The sequence below is a fragment of the Tachypleus tridentatus genome, chromosome 13 (assembly GCF_004210375.1).
Source record: "Tachypleus tridentatus isolate NWPU-2018 chromosome 13, ASM421037v1, whole genome shotgun sequence".
Taxonomy (NCBI): domain Eukaryota; kingdom Metazoa; phylum Arthropoda; class Merostomata; order Xiphosura; family Limulidae; genus Tachypleus; species Tachypleus tridentatus.
In genome coordinates this window covers 95,137,212-95,158,330 of record NC_134837.1, presented here as the reverse complement: position 1 = coordinate 95,158,330, position 21,119 = coordinate 95,137,212, and the positions used below count along the sequence as shown (strand labels likewise).

Sequence of the window (21,119 nt, the reverse complement as noted above, 5' to 3'; positions counted from 1 at the left end):
GCTGTTACCATCAGCATTTAACGATGTTTTGCAGTAGTTCACCAACTGTTTACAGAAATAACTCCATGTTAGACATCTCAAGTCTGTGTATGCTGGCCAATCAGATCTGTTTGTTACATACAATTTTTTATCACACCAAACTTGAGACCTAATTTGGGGCTGCAACTCCAGGTTTGGAAACCACTGATGTGTATATTCTATATATTCTTTTTGTTGGTATGTGGCATTCTTCTATAAAATATGGTGTTTGTTATTTAACTCTGTCTAGAATTTTGTGTGCTATTAAAAGAAGTGTCATAAAAGTATTCCATTGTTATTTCCTTTCATTCAAACTGGATGCATTATTTATATTCCTTTAGTATTGATCTTCAATCAAGAAACAATACTAATACATATGTTGGAAATTTTTGCATGCATTTTTCTTGTTTGATGTTATTGTTTTTGGTAAAAACATATATTTACTTTTTACAAAACTTTCTTCACTAATAATGGTTAAATTTTTCCTTTTTGTTTTTTGTTCATGCAGAAAAAGTACTAAAAATAAAACACACACATATTTTATATATATGTATATACAACATAACACTTAAGTGCAAAAAAGAACCTGTTGGTCCATCTACTCAACTAAACTATTAAAGTAAAAAGGAAACAACAATCCCAAAACCAGACCTTCTCATTTAAACATTTATTGAGCCTTCCCTTAAATTTATCACTTCCACTACATCTGAAGGTAATGCATTATAAAGACCAACTATTGTATTAGAAAAATAAAAGTGTCTTAGCAGAAAATGACTCTACCTGATATTAGTTCATATTTGTGACCTCTAGTCCTACCATGTCCACCATTAAGTATGAAAAACACAATACATCAACATTATCAATTCTCTTAGGAGTCTTAAACACCTCAAGCAGATCTCCTCCAACCATTCTTTTACCAAGAGAAGATAATTTCAGAGATCTTAACTTATTTTTCTGTGACAACCTTTCCATCTCAGCTATTATCCTAGTAGCCCTTCTCTGAAACCATTTTGACAAATACAAATCCCAAAATTGAACACAATACTGCAGTATGACATAACAAGCTAATACTATAACATGAAATTATAAACTCTTTAGACTTGTTTTCAATATTTTTGTATATAAAAGTATAATAAAACTTAAAATACTATTTGTTTCTCAACCTTTTCTAACATTATTCATTCCTATGAGGTTTTCACAACAGTTCACTCACTCCAGTTTGGAAAAAGATAAACAAGTACTAAGTTAAAATGCAAAATTCTTTATTATGAGTAAAATATACATTAACCTATAACTAGAATAAATATAACATAGACAAAACCCCAAGGTGAACCATTCACCCAGTTGAGAAACACTGAACTATAACATCAAGATTATTTTCTTCTGTATACAGTTAATGCCCTTGCTATCAAAATTATAATTCACACTATGCACATCAGTCACCTATCTTCCATTTATTTGACCAATACACCAAATCATTTTGTAAAGCAGTAGCATCCTCCTCACAGCCAGTAACATCCAAGGCTTTAATATAATCAGCAAATTTAATAATTTATTGACCATTTCTTGTCTGTGTCATTAATGTAGATCGAAAATAGCAGAGGTTCTAACACTGAGCCTTGAGGTACCTTACTTGTGACATCAGTTCAGTTTGACAGAATTCCATTTACAATAATCCTCTGCTTTTTCCCCTCTAGCAACCTTCTATCCAATGAACCAACTTATCCCCCTACATACAATTTTTAGTAAGACTTTCATGTGAAATTTGTCAAAGGCAAGATTTCCCCTAGGGAAACTATGTTGACGATCCAACAAAACTTTACAGCATTTGAAATATTTTACAAAGTATTTTTGAGCAAATCTTCAAAACCTACTTCCATCTTTGATGTAAGACTTATGTAAAAACTGTTCAGAACAAAGTATATTGCTTAAATCTTCATGACTAAAAATTTAAGAAATTAAAGAATTTAATGAAATCCAGTCATCTCATAATCATCATATATGACCCTTCCATTACACCTGAAAACCCCTACTTCTTTAATAATTACTTCATGTAAAGAAATACTTTTAAAGAAATACTTTAATCCTTCATATATTTAAAGAAATACCTAGTGCTAACTTTTACATTTTCAGCCAATCTTTCTCAATATAACCATGCTGGTTTTCTAATATTCTCTTTTCGACAAACATCTTGATTTTCTACAGTCTTCTAAGTGTCCTGTCATAGCAGTCAATTTAAACTTATAAAATTTATAATCCTTTCATTTTTATCCCCTATATCCTTTGTGAGCCAACCCTCGGTGACAAAGTTTTGTGATGTTGACGTTTCTTTTTTTTTTTGTATTTAATCACAAAGTTACACAATGAGCTATTTGTTCTCTGCCCACCACAGGTATCGAAATCCAGTTTCTAGCGTTGTAAGTCTACTGTGAAGTAAATGCTTTGTAATTTTGGAAATCTATAAACGTTCCTGGTCAAATTCTGTAGTTTTCCGATTGATAAGCGTTAATCACAGTTACAGATTCCGAGGTTTATAGTTTACAAACTATAGCAAACCAACAATATATATACTGTCTCTTGGAGCGTCGTGTTGGTTACATCTATAAACGCGAGAAGTGTTTCTAGAAATTTCCGCCTGCACAATAGTACTTACGATACATTAATGTTTACATACACACGTATATTGTTGGTTCTTACGCTTGAGAATGTTCTACAACTTTAGTGAATAGGCGGGAATTTTGCAATACAGCTTTGACAGTACAAGTTTTATTTGTAGTTAAACACAAAGCTACACAATGAGCTATCTGTGTTCTGCCCACCATGGGTATCGAAACCAGGTTTCTAGCATTGTAAGTCCGCAGACATACCTCTGTCACACTGGGAGCAGTACAATTCATCTACATTTATAAATATAAGTTTAACTTAAACAAACATTGATATTAAAATAGATACATGACAGTAAATTCGTCACACCTCTTTCCATAAAGAATTAAAAATTGGCGATAGACAGTTTTAACACACACACATTTCGAACAATACATTTCTGGTTTTGTCATTCATTTGGTTCAAAAACATAACGGATTACGGTCAATGTAAATAACAATAGGTTGTTGTGTATGCAGTTACATACACACCGAAATGTTTTAAAGCTAACACTAAACCCACTGTTTCTTTTTCCAGAGTAGAATGATTATTTGGTGACAATAAAATGTTTTTTTTAGAAAAATAACAAACAGAGTGTTTAATATCTTTGTTGTTTGATTGTAATAAAATAGCACCAGCACCACAATCGGTGGCATCAACAGCTAATGCGAAAGACTTATCAATATCAGGTGCAATTAATAGAGAGTAGGTGCACAATAAAGATTTGACCTTTTCGAAAGTAAATTGACATACTTCAGACCACTTGAACTTTTGATTTTTCTTCAGTAGGTTTGTTAATGGTGCAGTGATGTCACCAAAACTTTCACAAAACTTCCTCTAATAACCAGTTATTCCAAAAAAAATCTCAATCTTTTCTCTTTGATACGAGTTGGATAATTCACAATACAATCAACTTTGGCTTGAACTGAAGAAACTTGTCCATTGCCTACTACATGACCTAAATAAACAACTTTGGCTCTACGAATGTCACTTTTTTGTTAAATTTACAATGAGACTGTCTTTCTTAAGCCTCTTAAAAACATCATGTAATACACATAATTGTTCTTTCCAAGTGTCACTGGAAATAGCAGTATCATTATTATAAATTCCAACATCTTGCAGATTATTGAGACACTGAATCATCACTTGCTGAAACGTTGCTTGAAAATTTTTCATTCGAAAAGACATTACGTTCTTCTAGTATAATTTTGCATCAGGAGTAACAAAAGCAGATATTTCTTTTGCCCTGTAAATTAGAGCAACATACCAAGTATCACTTTCGGAGGTCACACTCTGTGATATGTCTGGCTTTTCAAATTTTATCAATACAATCCTCCATTCTTAGAATGGGATAAGAATCTGTCTTTCTCAAAGCATTTATTTTGCAAAAGTCTATACAGAATCTAAAGGAACCAACCATCAAGTTTAGGAATCAGTACAGAAGATGAAAGCCGATAACTTTTACTGGGCTCTATAATGCCATCCGAGCATGCAAAATATTTCTTTATGCATTTTACCGGCTTTGAATGGAGTCACACGACAGTGATATTGTTTCACAGAAGAAGTGTCACCTATATCTACATCATCAACAGCAATGTTTGTTTGATTAGAAACGTACGGAAATTTACACTCATATTGAATTGAGTTGATTTTTCTCTTCAGGAAGCAAGTGACCAAGTTTTGAATCTCGATTGTCCAGAATGTCAGAATTACTTAATTTGATGTTGCATTCATTTCCGATATTTTCAAATTTACAGATGTTTCAGTCAAAGAACCTGTCATCAGTATCAGACGAGCACCCAACGGCATAAATATTTTCGGATGCATCTTAGATGTGATAAGGCTTCAACATATATGACACAGCTGGGTAGCCTTTCGACAATCAAGTATTTTACAATATAGTCTGTATCATTAACTTTTCAAACCTCATAAGGACCACGATACCTACCTTTGAGTGGATGTCACATAGTGGGTAATAATGCTAAGACCATCTCACCAGGATGGAACTTCAAATTCACAAGCACGTAAGGGTCTGGACCGAGACTTGGAAATACAATCCAATAAGCCCATTTCTTTCAGATCATCTTCTAACCATTGTTCTTTCAGCAACTTTAATGGAACACACACTGAATGGCCAAACACCTACTTGAATGAGGTGAATCATAGCGACTCCTGAACTGACTCACGAACAGCAAGTAATGATAATAAATTAACTCCTTCATCCCAATACTTCTCGTTACCAAGACAGTAAGTCTGCATCATATTTTTCAAAGTGTAAAATGGAATCTCTCAAGAAAATCTTGCAATTCTGGATGGTATGCACTATTTTTGATATGTTTAGCACCGAGCTCATAAACAACTTGTTGAAACAATCCTGACATTAAATTTCTTTGGGCAAGCTAACAAAAGTAAAGAAATGAATCAAATCCTTAGAAATATTTTGGGTTGAAATGTTTTGCAAAGGAATAGCTTTATGGAATCGAGTGGATACAAACATGATAGCCAAAAATATTGCTCCCCTGATAGAGTTTTTACTAAAGACCCAATATAATAAGTAATTACACGAGTGAAGTTTCTTCAAAACGTGGGATAGGTTTTGGAAAAAATAACCATTTGGAACTTTCTCCAGTTCATACTTTGGGACTGCATATTTCAATACTGAAGAGATCTGTTGATATTTTTTTTTTTTTTTTTTGCTCGGCGATCAGTTCGCCTCTAGCAAACAGAAGAACTTCACCACATGAACGAGATCCTTCATGTCAATCATTATCACTCACTGAGGAATCGTCAGAAGGACAGTTACCAGTCCTATCTAACTGGGTTGGATACCAGTCGGATCTAAAAGATATCAGAGACAAATGTATAATGTCATCCTCTAGACATATGTCCATCTCGTTTTGTTTTGTTTTTTTTACTTAATTTCTCAGTCTGAGCTTGGGTGGATCACAATACACGAGGGAAACACATCAGGATTATAATTAAGTGAAACAGTGATCACCTCGCTAACCATCCTGGATTCGGCAACAACTTTTTCCCCGTCCAAGTCGTTTCCCAATAGACAAAGTGGATCTTACTCCAACCATAACTAGTAAAAAAAAAACTAGGTCTGATGCTACACAAATGTTATAAAGAGAAACATTAACAAAGCCACCCTCAATACCCTAAGCAATAACAGACTCACCGGTAGCAGAACTCAAATCCAAAGGTATTATACCTTCTAACAACAATGATTGAGTTGCCCCAGTATCACACAAAATACAAAGGGGTGTGGCACTGACAGTGTCATTTGTCAAAAACACAGAACCAACAAACACAACATTTCTAACTTCCTCCTTGACTGCTCATCCTTTGGATAAGCTTCTTGTGCTTTACAAGTTTTTATATCAGTGGCCAAATCAACAACGTCGGTGATCTGGTAAAACTACGTTCACATGTGGACACGAACGCTCTGGTTGTTGCCTCCTTTTCTTCTTTCTTTTTTCAATCGCCAACAATTGGACATAATATGATCAGGATTTTAGAAAAATGGAAGACAAGCTTTGATTATTTTGATGAACTTTTATCCCGATTATATGAAGATTTCAAACTAAAGAAGCTAGATTTTTTGAAAGAATCCTCAACTTTAATGGATTAAATAGATTCAGGATTTTGCTGTGATGGCTTTTTTTTTTTATGAAAAGTGGTTTCATGTGTTAAAGTGTAATCATCAGCAAGAGCAGCTGCTTCCTTTAGTGTTTCAACTTTCTTTACATCCAAATAAGTTTTGATGTCGTCACTTGTACAACGTTAGAATTATTTAACTAACATAATTGTCTTAGTTTGTCGAAACTGTTGCCAATATGCACAGAATTACACCATTATATAAACTTTTTTTTTTTCATTTGCAAATTCCATATGAATCTGACTGCCTACCTCACTTACAATAACCTCGAAATTTTTGGCGATAAGCCTCCGGTACTAACTAGTATGCTTTGTGAACAGATTTTGTTTATTTGTTTTGAATTTCGCGCAAAGCTACACGAGGGCTATCTGCGCTAGCCGTCCCTAATTTAGCAGTGTAAGACTAGAGGGAAAGCAGCTAGTCATCACCACCTACCGCCAACTCTTAGGCTATTGTTGTACCATCGAATAGTGGGATTGACTGTCACATTATAACGTCCTCACGGCTGAAAGGGCGAGCATGTTTGGTGTGACGGGGATTCGAACCCGCGAACCTCAGATTACGAGTCGAGTGCCTTAATCACCTGGCATTGCCAGGCCATTGTGAATAAATGCTTTAACCTTATCATAATCTGTACAATCTTCTAGAGGGAAAGCGGCTTAAGTTTTTGTGCTTTACCAGTTAAAACAAATTGTAATAATAATGACCATTTTTCGGTGTCGATTCCATGGTTTGGGCAACCGCCTCTAAATGTTGGAAATGTTTATCAACTTTATATTCAAATATGAAGCTGTTTGATTAACAATAATCTTGGGCGTGTCTTCTAATCCATAAACTTTCATTCGTGTGTAGCATTTCTGCTACATGCACTTTACCAAGATGTTGAACTGTTTAGAAACGATATTTAGGTTGGAGTTCTGTAAGCAGTGGCGAAACATGGACACCTAATTATATATTGTATTATGCACAAGCTATTCAATACACGAGTTCAAACGTCGTATACAGAGCCCATGTAACCAAAGTTACGCTTTGGACATGTAAATTTATATATGATGTAAAGCATGCGTAAATGGGATCCTATTTTTATATTTAAAATAATTACCTAAATTAAACAAATGTTTAAACACAATTTTAAAATTAATGTGAGGAACAACGTTATTCAAAATGGATTTAATATTTTTATGTAATTCTATAAATGGATGCTAGTAAATGGTAAAATACAGTAAACTATTTCTTTATTTTCAACTTGTTTACTAGTTTTAGAAATGTACAAACCTTTTAACTAATTCTTAATGACACTATCAAATAATTGTTCAGGAAAATTATTTTTTTGTAAAAAACAACTTTTATGTTCTGTATTTCTTCATGAAAAGAAGAAAAAGAGCTATTTTATAAGCTGGATGAATTAAGTTATAAATTAGGCTCTTTTTAAATTCGAAAAGTAGAAAATGTCAAAATAAAAATACTGACTTGTGAAGGTTAGCTTATGATAGCACTTTACGTCAAAATCTCTACCTAAATTACACTTGAGCCCATAGACACCTCATCAAGTTGTTCGTAATGACGTCCTTAAAAAAAAAAAAAAAAAAAATTCTTTAGAGACACTTTCTAATAGTCTTATAAAATTGTTCCTCATTTCTACGGGGTAATGGCTGAAATGTGTAACTTCATTGAACCTATCCAATACAATGAAATCCACTACTTTTAGTCATAATGGTACTATTTCAAAGTTAGTTTTGAGAGTCATTCAAAAGTACATTTGAAGTAAAAATGTATTCTCAAGACGGCTGGTATGGGTATTAAAACTTTAATTAAAACAAAGTACAGAATAACGTTGCAAACTATCTTTGTTAACCTTAAGATGACGTAAGAAGGTCTAAACGTTGTTCTCTACTTCATTTTAATTAAAGTTTTAAAAGCCATATCAGCCGTCTTGAGAATAAATTTTGAGAGTTATTATTAGCAGATGAATATCAATTTTAGACTGTATATATATCCCCTGCAAGTTCTCACAGTTTACCATTTCTATTATCTCTTCTTTATTCAGGAGTTTCCAACTTCTCTTCAAAATGCAAACTTTAAAAACAAAATTGCATATCTTCACTACTAGTTTCCTTAAAAGTGTTTGCCAGTGATGAGTTCTCAAATAAAACTCGTTTCTTATAACTTTCACATCCCATAAACTGTGAGCACCTAAGATCTACACTGCCCTCAATTATTGTAGTCTGGGAAAAAATAATCAACATGTAACCTATTGACAGCATTGCTAGGCCTAACAATTCAGAATTAAATACGTTATACTAATACCACTTTACCTTCACACTTAAGTGATAAAAAGTTTATCGTTAAAATATATAAAATTTAGATAATATGTTTGCGTTGAATCACAGTTGTAGAAAAATGTCACAGAATTCTTTCAGAAAGCATACTTATTCCTCATTATTGTTAAAATATTTAGTCAAAAACAAGACACCTTTTAAAAAGAAGTGTTCAATGTTTTCTATAAAAATAAAATATCTAACAGCAAAGGGTTCAGAAAAGCGCTGAAACTACATTTAAAGCTGATCAGACACAACACTTAACCATGGCCGTATTTACATGTAAGCTGAGTAGACAGCTATATAGAGCGAGCGACAAATCTAAGAAACATCGAAAGAAAGCGACAACAAATATTTGATAAATTATTATTTAATTTTGTAATGCGGGGGCATCACAACCCGCAGCATCAGATCGAGATACTAATCACGAACGCTTAGCGATCATGTGATTGGTCACGTGATTAATGATGTAACTAAACAAAGGCTTACTTTTGAAGCGATCGCGTTGAGATAGGGGCGGTATTAGATCATAATAGGTTCTAGCCTTATCTACAAAGTGAGGTCTGTGGGATTAAAAAGAATTCTCCATCTCAAAATGCAATTGCGATGGAGACAGCCATATCTCCTGGTACCATTAATATGATACTACACAAGTTGAAAAAGAATAACAAACACCTCTTAACGCCTCAAAAAATCCACACACAAGTGTTGTCATGAGAAAGAAAAATAAATGGAATTATAGCAATTCAGTTACATGACATATTTGTTAAGTTCCCTGATGCAGATTCAGTGGATTATGAAACCAGTAGTCATAATCTGTAAAAAGGTATCGAATATGTTTCATATGATTCAGTATATTGTCTTTCAGTTAAAGAAACTTATCACACTGTAAATTTACTGTGAGGCTGTAGAGCGTGTTGTTAGCGATCAGAGTGGGTGCTTTTTCGTGTTTTTGCATATACATGTTAAGTTTATTTATTATAAATGCATTGCTCTTAATTAAATTTTTTTTTCAGAAAAGTGTAAAGGTAAAATTTACTTTTTAATAAAGGACATATTCAGATCTGTCGCCTTATTCTTAATGTTATTTTTATTAGATTAAACTTATAGGAACTGATATATTTATGAAAACTATTGAGTTAATTTACTTTTACACAAAACACTATAGTAATTAAATAATACCTTAAGGATGCATTAATAAGAAATAAACTATAGTAGCTTTATTTTTTCTTACATAGTGTTAAGTAAAATTATGTGTAGTATTAAAAGGGGAGATATTTAGGTTAAAAAGAAGAAAAATTAAAAAGATAATTTTTACTGATTATTAATGCTGATATTCTCACTAACAAAAATTTCCTGTTTTTGTCAGTGTGGCAGTAAGTAGTGGTGGAAGTGACTCCTGCCAATCCAGTGACACTACTAGTGTTTCAGAACCATGCTCACCAGAATGCCCAGCTTCTCCAGGAACACCTCAACCTATGCCTCCTCTGCCAGCTTCTCTGTCAGAAGAAACCAACGACAACTCTCCGCATAGCAGTGAGGAGTTCGACAGCATTGACTATAGTGTTTTATCAGTCAGAAATTGTTCTCGGGAGGATACGTCTGTACACTTGAGTACTAATCAAAAGGATAGTCTCCTCCAAGGTGATCAACCACAGCCTAAGAAGGTGTCTGATCTCACTGAATGTCCTGTTGAAAAAAAGGACTCTAGTGATAAAATTAACTCCTCCAAAGTATCATCAAAGGGACATTTTGTGACAAAAATTAGCAGTGAGACTAAGAATAATGCCACCATTGCTTACACGACATTATTTGTTAAAGAATGGGAAAAGCCTAATGTGAAAAATATTCATACTGTATATTCACACACTTCATCTTCTTCCCAAGGTCTCAGTACTTCATCACTCTCTAGCCAATCACCAATTAATGCCTCACTACACTGTAGCCAATCTCCTACTGCCACCTCATCAATTTCTAGCCAATCAACTGCCAGTTCAAAAGCCCAGTCACCCTTAGTATGTAAATGGTTAAATTGTGTTACTGAAGTAAACTGTCCAAGTGAGCTTGTAGAGCACATCCGTATCATCCATGTTGAAACCCAGAAAGATGGAGAAAATTTCACATGTTTGTGGAAAGGGTGTAAAGTAAGTATGATAACTTGAGTGAAATGATATGAAAATCATAGAGTATATATATTTTTCATTATTTTCCCTTGATTTTCTGCTTTGCATCTTTGTCATGTAAGCATTGCTATTAAAAAGTTAACAATTTTGAGTTTGATTTCATGTGAAGTAATGTTAAATTAAACACAACAGAACTGAGGTATAAATCTATGTGAGCTTATTTTAAATTTTATTTGATAAAATGAGTTTTAATAAAATTTCACTGTTTAAAACTGTTAACATATTTAACATTTTTTTATCAGTTTTTCCAACCTGTGCTCGTATTCATTTATTAATTTAAAACATAAGTACCACAATAACTTCCACCTAACATATGTTACTAAAATTTCATATCATTATTGCACATGTGCAAACACACATTTGTGTGTGTGTGTTATAAATTAATGTGACTCATATTGTTATGTAAATTAATTATATGGTTATCTGATATCATTAATAATAAGCTTCCGTTAGTAAATGAATGGCTATCAGAGGTCACTTTACATATTTATGGCTTATGACAATTCACTTCACTATGCATTATTGTAGCCATGAAAAATAAAGAGTATCCTGACAACAATGTAAAATGCTCCAAGTCAAAGTGTTGATAAGTGTTGAGGTGTCATTTTTAATCAGTCTTCTGAAAAGCTGTTCTCATAGCATCTGGAGTTAATGTGGTGCATCTTAGAAAAGCAGTCCAAACATTGCTTGACTGAATTGTTCTCTGATGGACACATGGTTCACACCCTTCACTCCTTTCTCTGCTGCTCAAGCAATGCTTTGACCAATTTAGCATGTCATAGGTTAGCACCCTGACTTTATTGTAATGGATAATAGTGCTAACCTATGACATGCTAAATTGGTCAAAGCATTGCTTGAGCAAATGACAGCACACAGAGTCACAGAATGTGATCCTCATAATATGTAGCTGAGGTAAAGGTTGGTTTTTTCACCACTGCTTATTCTTATTACAGAATACTTCTACCACAGGACTTACTATTAAATATATAATTTGCATAACAGTGAACTAAAAGGTATGATTGACACTGAGTTATGGCAGTTGTTTTGCTTTCTCATAGCTATAACATTACAACTTCCTAATATTTTTATTAATTGTTTCTGATTTGCATTACAGTGAACCACAGAATAATGATTGACATTATTTTGTACCAGTTGGTTTGCTTTCTCATAACTACAACATTACAAGTTCCTATTTTTGTATTAATTGTTTTGTACAGTGCATTAATATATTTTATGTAACATTATTTCATTATGAAGAGGTAAAGGATTAATTATTTTTCATCTCATTTATGAATGCTTCAATTGTTTTTCTTTTATTCATATTTCATAGTTCAGTAAAATCCTAAACATATCTATCTGTCTTATTGGCTACTAAACCATTTTGTTTTTCTTATCTAAAATTCTGAATATTTTGTAATCAGATTTGCTATTTCTGTTTGTTAAAAATTTCTATTTTTAAAAATATATACCCTGTTCAGTTGCATTCTATCATTGAATATTCATATTTGAAAATATATAACTAGAAAACATTGCTATAAAATTACAGCAGCTATAAATTTAAAAAATCAATAGCCTTCCTGTAGCTAGTTATTTCTTTTGTGTATCTGTTCTGAATTCTGTCAGAAACTCTTCCCAAGAGCTGTTATGTCAAAATTCTGTTTTACGTACATATCAACTGGAACAAGAGATAGCTAATGGACCAAAAGTATATAACAGGTATATCTGTCAGTAAAAACAAATGATTATATTTTCAATTTCCTCTAGAAACTCTTTTTATAATTATTTTATCAAAACAACTTTGAACTTACAACCAAAGTAGTTTTTTTTTTTTACAAAATTCTTAGATTGATTGTGTACATTAATAATCTGTAATTCTCAATTTTATACTAACTTTTTTTCACAAATGTTTCATAATATCTGTTTTAAGAAAAACTTTTTATATAGATGTTACACATTTCACAGAAAATTTGTGTCAATTCATAACTTGTAAGGCTTTTCCAGTAAAAACAGAAATCTATATTTCATTGACCTAAAGCATATAAATAGTTGTATTTATATTATAATCTTTGTGTTAGTTTTTTTCCTGTTTGTAAGAAAGTGTAATGTAGCTTGAAAGCATAGATTTTCAGTTATAACTATATACTTTTGTTTTTGGAATTTTTTATGCTCATGTATGTATGTACATATTTCAAATTGATAGTGTATAACGTGTAGTGTAATAGTTAAAATGCTTAATCTAAAATAGTTATTATTTCTTGTTATGGGATACAATTTCATTGCTGATAATAAACACAACAGTCAAATTATGAGTAGTAAGTGTTGGAACTTTATGTACAATAAGTTAGGGCTAGCAGGATGTTTATATCTTTTAACATTTGCTTGTTATTAAAAAATTATATATTCTCTTTAATTGAAAAAATGTACTATTATAATGATGCATACTTTGAAAATTAATTAATGATAAATATCAAGAATGTGTTTTGTTAATTTTAGTGGAAAAAGACAAATGAAGTAAGAGTTGTTTATCAGTGTCTGACTTAGTTCATACCCATTTGTTACAGAGAAGGCTTATTATGTCATGAAAAATGCTATCATTTGAGAATGATTTCCAAATTTTTCACTAAATTGACTTCTGTGTTTGACATTTGCTATCTACAGTTGGATCTATGACTAATCTTGCTTTTAGTTTTGAGTATTTCTGCAAACCAATTACAACACTTATTTGTAGTAATGCATGAGAAACAAAATTTCAACATATGGAAAATGTTGAAGATAGTACCTCTGTAATTTTTTGTAGAGTTAGAATTGAGCGAACCACATTCATACTTGTGCATAAGTTGAGTTAGTTGTACCTCATAAGATACTCTTTCCTGTTTACTTTAGGTTTTTCAAGTATCATTTAAAGATTTAGTTTCCACTGTTATTTGTATTTGATCAAAAGTTTTGTTTCTTTGAAAACAAAATTCTAAAAAAAACTATGATGTTTAGTGACGACTGGTTATGTTTGCCAAGGTTAATAATATTAAAGTCTTTTAAGTCATAATAAACGCTGATTATGTAGGTTTGGTCAGAAACACTGGCAAACAAGTTCCAGGTCCTGATTCTTCTTGACAGTGCCTTTGAATTCCCAGTCAGTGCCTTGAAAAATCAGAATAGAAAAACATGCTTGATATCATACTGAAATGACAAACATTTCTGCACCTCAGGGCCCAAGCTCCAAATCTTTTAATCACATAGTGATGCCTCTGGGTTTGTTAAGATAAGATTTTCGTGTTATAGTAAAACACTGATTATTTTGGTCTGAGAAATACAAGATTTTCACGTTATATTGCAACACTAATTATCTTGGTATGGGTAAGGTTTTCATGTCACAGCATAATGTTCATTATGTAGGTTTGGATAAGGTAGCAATATGTGGGCATATGTTTTCTGTCTGCTTTAGTGATATAAAAATATTTAGAATGTTTCAGTTGTTTAGTTTCCATGCTGTAATTGTGACAACAATTGGTCCTGAGAGTCATCAAGATTACCTTCCTCTAATTGGTTTGTTTCACTGTTCTCTATAGTACATAATGTCTCTTCTGCCTCATAGAATATTTCAGTCATACATAACATCTAGTTTAAAAGGATTGGCACTTTAATATCCTTTGCTGACCAATTATAACAGTGATGAGAGAGAACAAAGGTATCAAAATGATGGTGTCAACTGAAAAGAAAAGTGAGTTTACTTATTTTGCTTTCTTTAGCTGGTTTCTAAGAGACAAAAATTGTGAAGTGTAATTTTGTTCAAGAATAGTGTGTTTTACTTCTCCAGAAATTAATAATAAGCTGTACTTAGAACCACATGCTGGTATTTCTTTTTATCAACTTGTAAATACAAGAAGCAATTTGCTTATGTTAATGCAAAATATGGGTCACTTGTCCAATCAATATTCTAAGTGTAATTATTAAGTTACACTTTCTTTTTATTGGGTATGATTTACCGACTAATTTATATCTTACCTTTTCGGCTACTAATCAGGGAAATATTTAGAAAACTGTATGGTAATAGTGGCCATTGCACATGTTCTAATGTTTTTGTTGTTTTTGCATTGATGTGATGATCACACCATAAACTATTAAGTTTCCTGGATCTATACTTATATGTATACAACTTCAATCATGTATTTCAGGTATACAATCGGCCATCATGCTCGCTAAGTTGGCTGCATAGACACATGTTAACTCATGGAGGAAACAAGCCTTTCAAATGTATCGTTGACGGCTGCGGACAAAGGTTTACTTCTCAGAGTGCCTTAGAAAGGCATGTCAACTCTCACTTCAACAGCGCACCCCCATCCAGCGCAAGTAAAAACGGCCGAGCCAAGGATGAAAGCCCTAGTAAGTTGGTCAGAAAAAGAAAGGTTCGATATCGTCAAAGATGTTGGGCAGGTAATGAATCATCACTAATATCCATAATAATATTTTACAGTTTTCCCATAAATTCACTTCACAACATAATAGAAAATAATATATCGATTTTTGAAATATTACCACAAACACATTAAAACTAGTTGCCAGAAGATATAGAAACACTTTTAGCATGAAACGTACAATATTACGTGCTGGTTCACTCTAAACAATGTGTCTGTGCATAATATTATATATATATATATATCTTTATGTTGTAATTTAGATAGTCGTTAGAGGACACATTACGTTGCTATCAAACTAGTCCTAAAATATTCATAAATATTAATAAACGAGATGTTTTGTGAAATAACAAGGATTAAATTATAAATAAAAATGAGCCAGTTAATTCACTAAGGACATTTGCAGTGAAACATCACGAAAATAAAGAGTTACTTTTTAGCCACTAGAGTGAATCAGTCTGCGTGTTTATATTTTCTTTGGATCTGTGTTAACTATGAAGTGTACCGAGTTACTTTGTACAAATGAGTGGATTTTTACCAGAATATGCAGATAGCTTGTATCTAAAGGTATGCTTATAACAAGTCACCAAACGTACAAACTTGCAAAGAAACGTTAAGAATGAAATAAAATTAATTATTTATTTTACGTGGACTTTGAATTTATTTTCGCCAGATAATTTAAAGGAATTTGTAAACAAAATAAACAAATGTTAAAATCATGGTGCAAAAGCTGATTGCTTTGGGAAAAATAAAACGAACTAAACTTAAGTCTCTTGATTTGCACTGATATTACAGCTACAGGAGTTGGACTCTTATTTGGTAATGAAAGGTGGGAAACTTCCTCCAGATATGATGAAAAAAGGGGATTGATACTATAAGAAATTTCTGTATGTCTCATGACGCATGGGTAGGTGGCAACAAAAAAGAGTATATACTTGGAAATTGACTTAATGCAGAGAGATGCATCTGTGGTTAGGCTATTTTCAAATAATTTCACACTCTGTGACCAGAAAATTCCTATGCATTATTCGGCACTTATTACACTGGAGATTGGACATACCATGACAACAAGGGAGCAGTCATTTTACCACTGAGAAATTCAATACTTGTACCAAAATTTGTTGAAAATAAATTTACATCTACTGACTGCAGTATAATATTGTTAAACACTCCACTGTGATATGATTATTTAAAGGCTAGTAGAGTTATTGTGGGCCTGAAGAATAAATATATCATCAATAGGTCTATGAACACAACAAGTTATACAGTTAGTCAAAACTGGATGGTATTTTGCAAGATGTGAGGCTGTCAGGTACTACTGTTACATCAAAGAACATTGGAAGTAGTCAACTCTGAGAAACAATATAGGAGGTCTGTTGATGAACTTTTACAGTTTACAAGAGTCCTATGAACAGAGCTATGAAGGTCTTGCAACTAATCAGTAGTAGTGGTTACATAACTAACTTGCTCATGGAAAGCAAAACATCTTCTCCAGTAGATCTCATGATTTAGGTTAAAGAAGTAAAATATCTCTCAATATTGGTACTGGATATGCAGCTCCAATATATCAGTTAGCCAGATTAGTACTTTTACTTGCAAAAAAAACTGAGGCTTTCAAAGAGGCAGAAGCCATGAAGGAACAAGGAGTAATAGAACTAAGTAGTAGTCCATGGGAATCACCTGTTGTACTCATGGGAAAAAAAGAATGGATCTACAAGGTTTTGCATGGATTACTAGGAGATGAATAAAGTTTAAAGTTACAAAGAAGAATGCCTATCTCTTGACACAGATTGAGTCTATTTGGATCATAATAGTTTTCAACATTGTACCTTAAGAGTGAATATTGGCAAGTGAAAATTGACAAAGCAACTAGAGAGAAGACAGCTTTTACCACAGGATATGGATTATGGTAATTTGTCATGGTACCATTTGAATTATGTAATTCTCATGCTACACTCCAACAAATAATTGACTGTGCTTTTTCTGAACTTTGATAATGCTTATGAATGGCTAAAGAAGGTTCTATAACTGCCAATGAAAGAGAATCTTAAGATGAATACCAAGAAGTGAGAATTATTCCATCAGCAGGTGAGTTTTATGAAAGACATACCTGACAGGCTAACACTGTCCAAAGTTGTATTACACAAAACAACTTGCATGAGGTAAAAGAAGTTCATAGATTATGATCTTACTATTGTCAGCCCATCCTTTGCACAAATTATTCAAAAAGTTAAATAATTTTTGTTGAACTATTGATTGTGAATAAGTATTTAACAAACTGAAGAAGGAATTGACCACTACTTCTGTATCAGCATGTTCACCTCTGGTAGATCCACTCATTTTAGATAAAGATACTAGTGATTTTTGAAGTTTGAGAAGCTTTATCAGAAGTACAACATGAAAAAGAATATGTGATTTTCTACTATAGCAATGAATACCACAGAACAAAAACATTAGACATTCCATCCATTTTGTTAGTTTTAACTATAAAACAGTACACTGTAGATTAATAAATACATGATATGATTGAGTTGTAAAAAATATGATCATTATTTGGATTTGGATAACCATATGTGATGTATGGATATATGATAAGCTTTGATAGAAAATTACTGGTTCGATCATCTTACCTAAAAGAGAACACTCACAAAAAAGTAAAAACAACTTTGTTGTTCACACAGAAAATCTACTAAGTCTTATTGTATGCTGTGAGTCATTTTCATTATCATTTATATAGAACAAAGCTTATACTACAAACAAATCAAGCAACATTGAAATACCTGGTGAATTTTTGTAATACAGAATGTTAACTAGCAAGATGGCTTCAATATATCTATAAGTACAATTTTAACATTGTACATACAGTGCTACAGAGAACCAAACCAAGGAAATACTGACGCATTATCTCCCCCCCCCCCCAGAGGCCATTAAAAAAAAAGAAAGAGTGTAAACAGTTTGCAAACCATAGGATAAAATGACTATTATTCTAAAGTATAGCAAAGTGTTATCCAGGATGTTGTATTTTCAAATAACTTCAAGAAGAGATGCCCAACACTCATCTGAAAAATGCTCAGCCAAGAGGTACAAGTTTGAAATCAATTATTCAGTGGTTCAAGAACAGCGGAGGAATGCCCTCATGGCAACCAGGGATTATATTATAAATACCAATAAGTCAGTCAAGAAGATAAAGGGTTGTTTTTTAGCTGCTAGGGCGAATCAGTCAGTGAGTTTACTTCTTTTTATCACTGTTAGATATCGCGCATATTGAGTTATTTTGTCCAAGTAAGTTGACTTTTACCTAAGTGTAGTGCGGTTAGCGTGGCTGTAAACGTAGGCCTACAATAAGTTACATAATTTAAAAGCCTGTGAAAAAACGTTAAGGAGGAAATAAAGCTAATTTGTTATTGTTACATGGAGTGGACGTTTAATTTATTTTCACGAGATAATTCAAAAGAAAACGCTAAAGAATGAGCAATGTTGAAACGATATTTTATATAGAACCTTTATTCGGGGCGGATCCAGAATTTTTAGTTTGGGGGGATTTTAAAACAAGTTTCATACCATACGCACACCCTTATTTTTTAAAGTGTTCTTACGAAATCGCTATTTTAATGTTGTAGTTATTGTAGAAATTCACGAATATTTGCAAATTAAGACACACCACAAATATTATAATTGTTATTTATTGTTTCCAAAATTATAATGGCATGTAACAGAACTTGGTAAGAAAGTTTGATTAAAATAAATTTCCAGCGAATGTTGCGTGTCAATTAACCACTATCGCTAGAATAGTTCGCCCATAATTATAAGAAAAACATTGCTTGGCGAAAAATAGGGGGCCCAGGCTGGGTGGAGCCTCTTGAATCCGCCCCTGATGATCATCTGTTCATCGCAGGATTATAATTTGAGCTAGAAATACTTTGCCTCAATGTAGCTGTTGGTCAAGTACTATACATGCGTTAGTACGCCTCTTTCCTATTGATTAGAGACGGAAGAACTGTCTTGTCTGTTACGATAGCTAATAGAAAAGCATATCTTCGAAGTACCTCATTTTGTAACGGACATCTTAATGTGACTTAAAACGTGATTAACGTCATTTCTATTTATATCACTTGACCTATATGCTTCATAACAATGGAAGAACGTCAGCATTGTCTGATTAATTTGATAATAATTGTAAATAGGCTTAAGAAATTAGTGTCTTCGCTATTTTTATACTTGTGACTTAATACGCTTTATAACAATATAAAAAGCATCATTATTAACTTCTCGTCATGGTAATTTTTAAATAGATTTATAAACGCGACTAGTAGTAATACTTCATTTCTTTATCTTTCTAATCCATAGTAATGAAAAATCTAATTTCGTCATGTTATTCCTTGTAAGTGGGATTAAAAAGACATCAGTATCATTACTACTAGCATTGTGACTTTCGCTATGTGAACTTACTACCATGAATAACATTATAGTACTTACCACATTTTATAATAAAGAGGGAACGTTGGTATTTTGATACTATATATAATGAGGGATCGTTGCCGTCACTACAGGATTCCCATAAATCTTTTAACATTTGGAAAAGTACGCAGATAATTGCTATACGACTATCACATTTTGTAAACCGAATCTGAGGACAAATTTTATAAAGCATTATATCTGTACTCAATGCAATTCTAAGTATGAGCAGTGCTAGAGAAACATGCTATGTTAATACCAGTTGTATTTCTTTCACGTATATCTCTATTTTAGGGTTTTACTGTTCTTGGTGGGGGGTCCTACATACCATGTAATTTTACGTAGTATAAAATATGGGCCATGGGGCTGAGCCCCCTTTAGCTCCTACCTAAATACGTCACTGGCAACCATTATTTGTGATACCATCTTAAAACTATGTGTAAGCGGTAAGGTTACAAACGTACATCGTTAAAATCCGGGAGTTCGGTTCCTCGAAGTGGACATAATGCAGATAATCGGGTGTGTAGCTTCGCATTAAGAAAATAATAACGATATATCGTACAAACGCGTGAAAGGTTCCACAAAAGTGTGTTAATTAGTACTAGTTTGTTTCATCCCATAATACTCTAGAAGTCATTATTCATTACTTGGGTATATTCTATAAGTTCAACTGTACTTTTGTTACGTCATTTTTTGACCTTCGTGTCTTTCGTTTTGTTTAAGGATTGTTAGCATTCGAGTGCTGATATTGTTGTATTACTTTCATCGCTTTTAATTAGTTTGAATATTGGTTTGGCGCTTTTCGTATATCATTCTTCATTAGTTTTATAATTTTCTTCTAAGTAAATGTGAATAACAAAAAATATATATGTACTCTGGTAGCCAGAATCGTTGCTGGATTTATCAAGAATAATTTTGGGCAACCATTATTCGACTTTAGTAGCGAAGGAAAGCTAGTTACTGTGTCTGTGATATTTCACTTAGCAAGACGACTTGCCATAGTACTTTATCTGTGGAACTGAGTGGTAGACCCAACTGAAAACAAGTAATTGTTGTCACAACCATGTTTCCATAGTAACATTATTAATAATTTAGTGTCTAAAAAAATGTTATAAATATATAACGAATGACTTACGTCAAAAACTAAATGGTAATTAATTATTTTAATGACAACTAATTGTCTAATGATCTTTTCTTTACAAATATTAGAGTTTATTATTATTATTACGCTGTATAGATTTCTTAAAATTTAAAGGCTGACATAGATAAATAGATATACATTGATAATCCATTTTATGCATATGTAAAAGTTAAGATAAAATAGTTTTTGTGGTTATTGTTATTCAAGTAGAACCCTTTTCTTCCTTACTTCACGTGCTTTCATTCCTTTTCAAATTAGATGATCCAAGATGTGCATCATTAGTTCATT

At 32.5% G+C, this 21,119-nt stretch overlaps 1 protein-coding gene across 1 annotated transcript in view; it reads left to right on the top strand.

Moving 5' to 3' along the window:
- Positions 1-21,119, top strand: part of LOC143236646 (uncharacterized) — a 102,123-nt gene that overhangs the window by 43,280 nt on the left and 37,724 nt on the right. The window contains exons 2-3 of the mRNA XM_076475021.1: positions 10,010-10,784; positions 14,996-15,254. Of these exons, the coding sequence (XP_076331136.1) occupies positions 10,010-10,784; positions 14,996-15,254 (1,034 nt within the window). The remainder of the gene's footprint in view (positions 1-10,009; positions 10,785-14,995; positions 15,255-21,119) is intronic.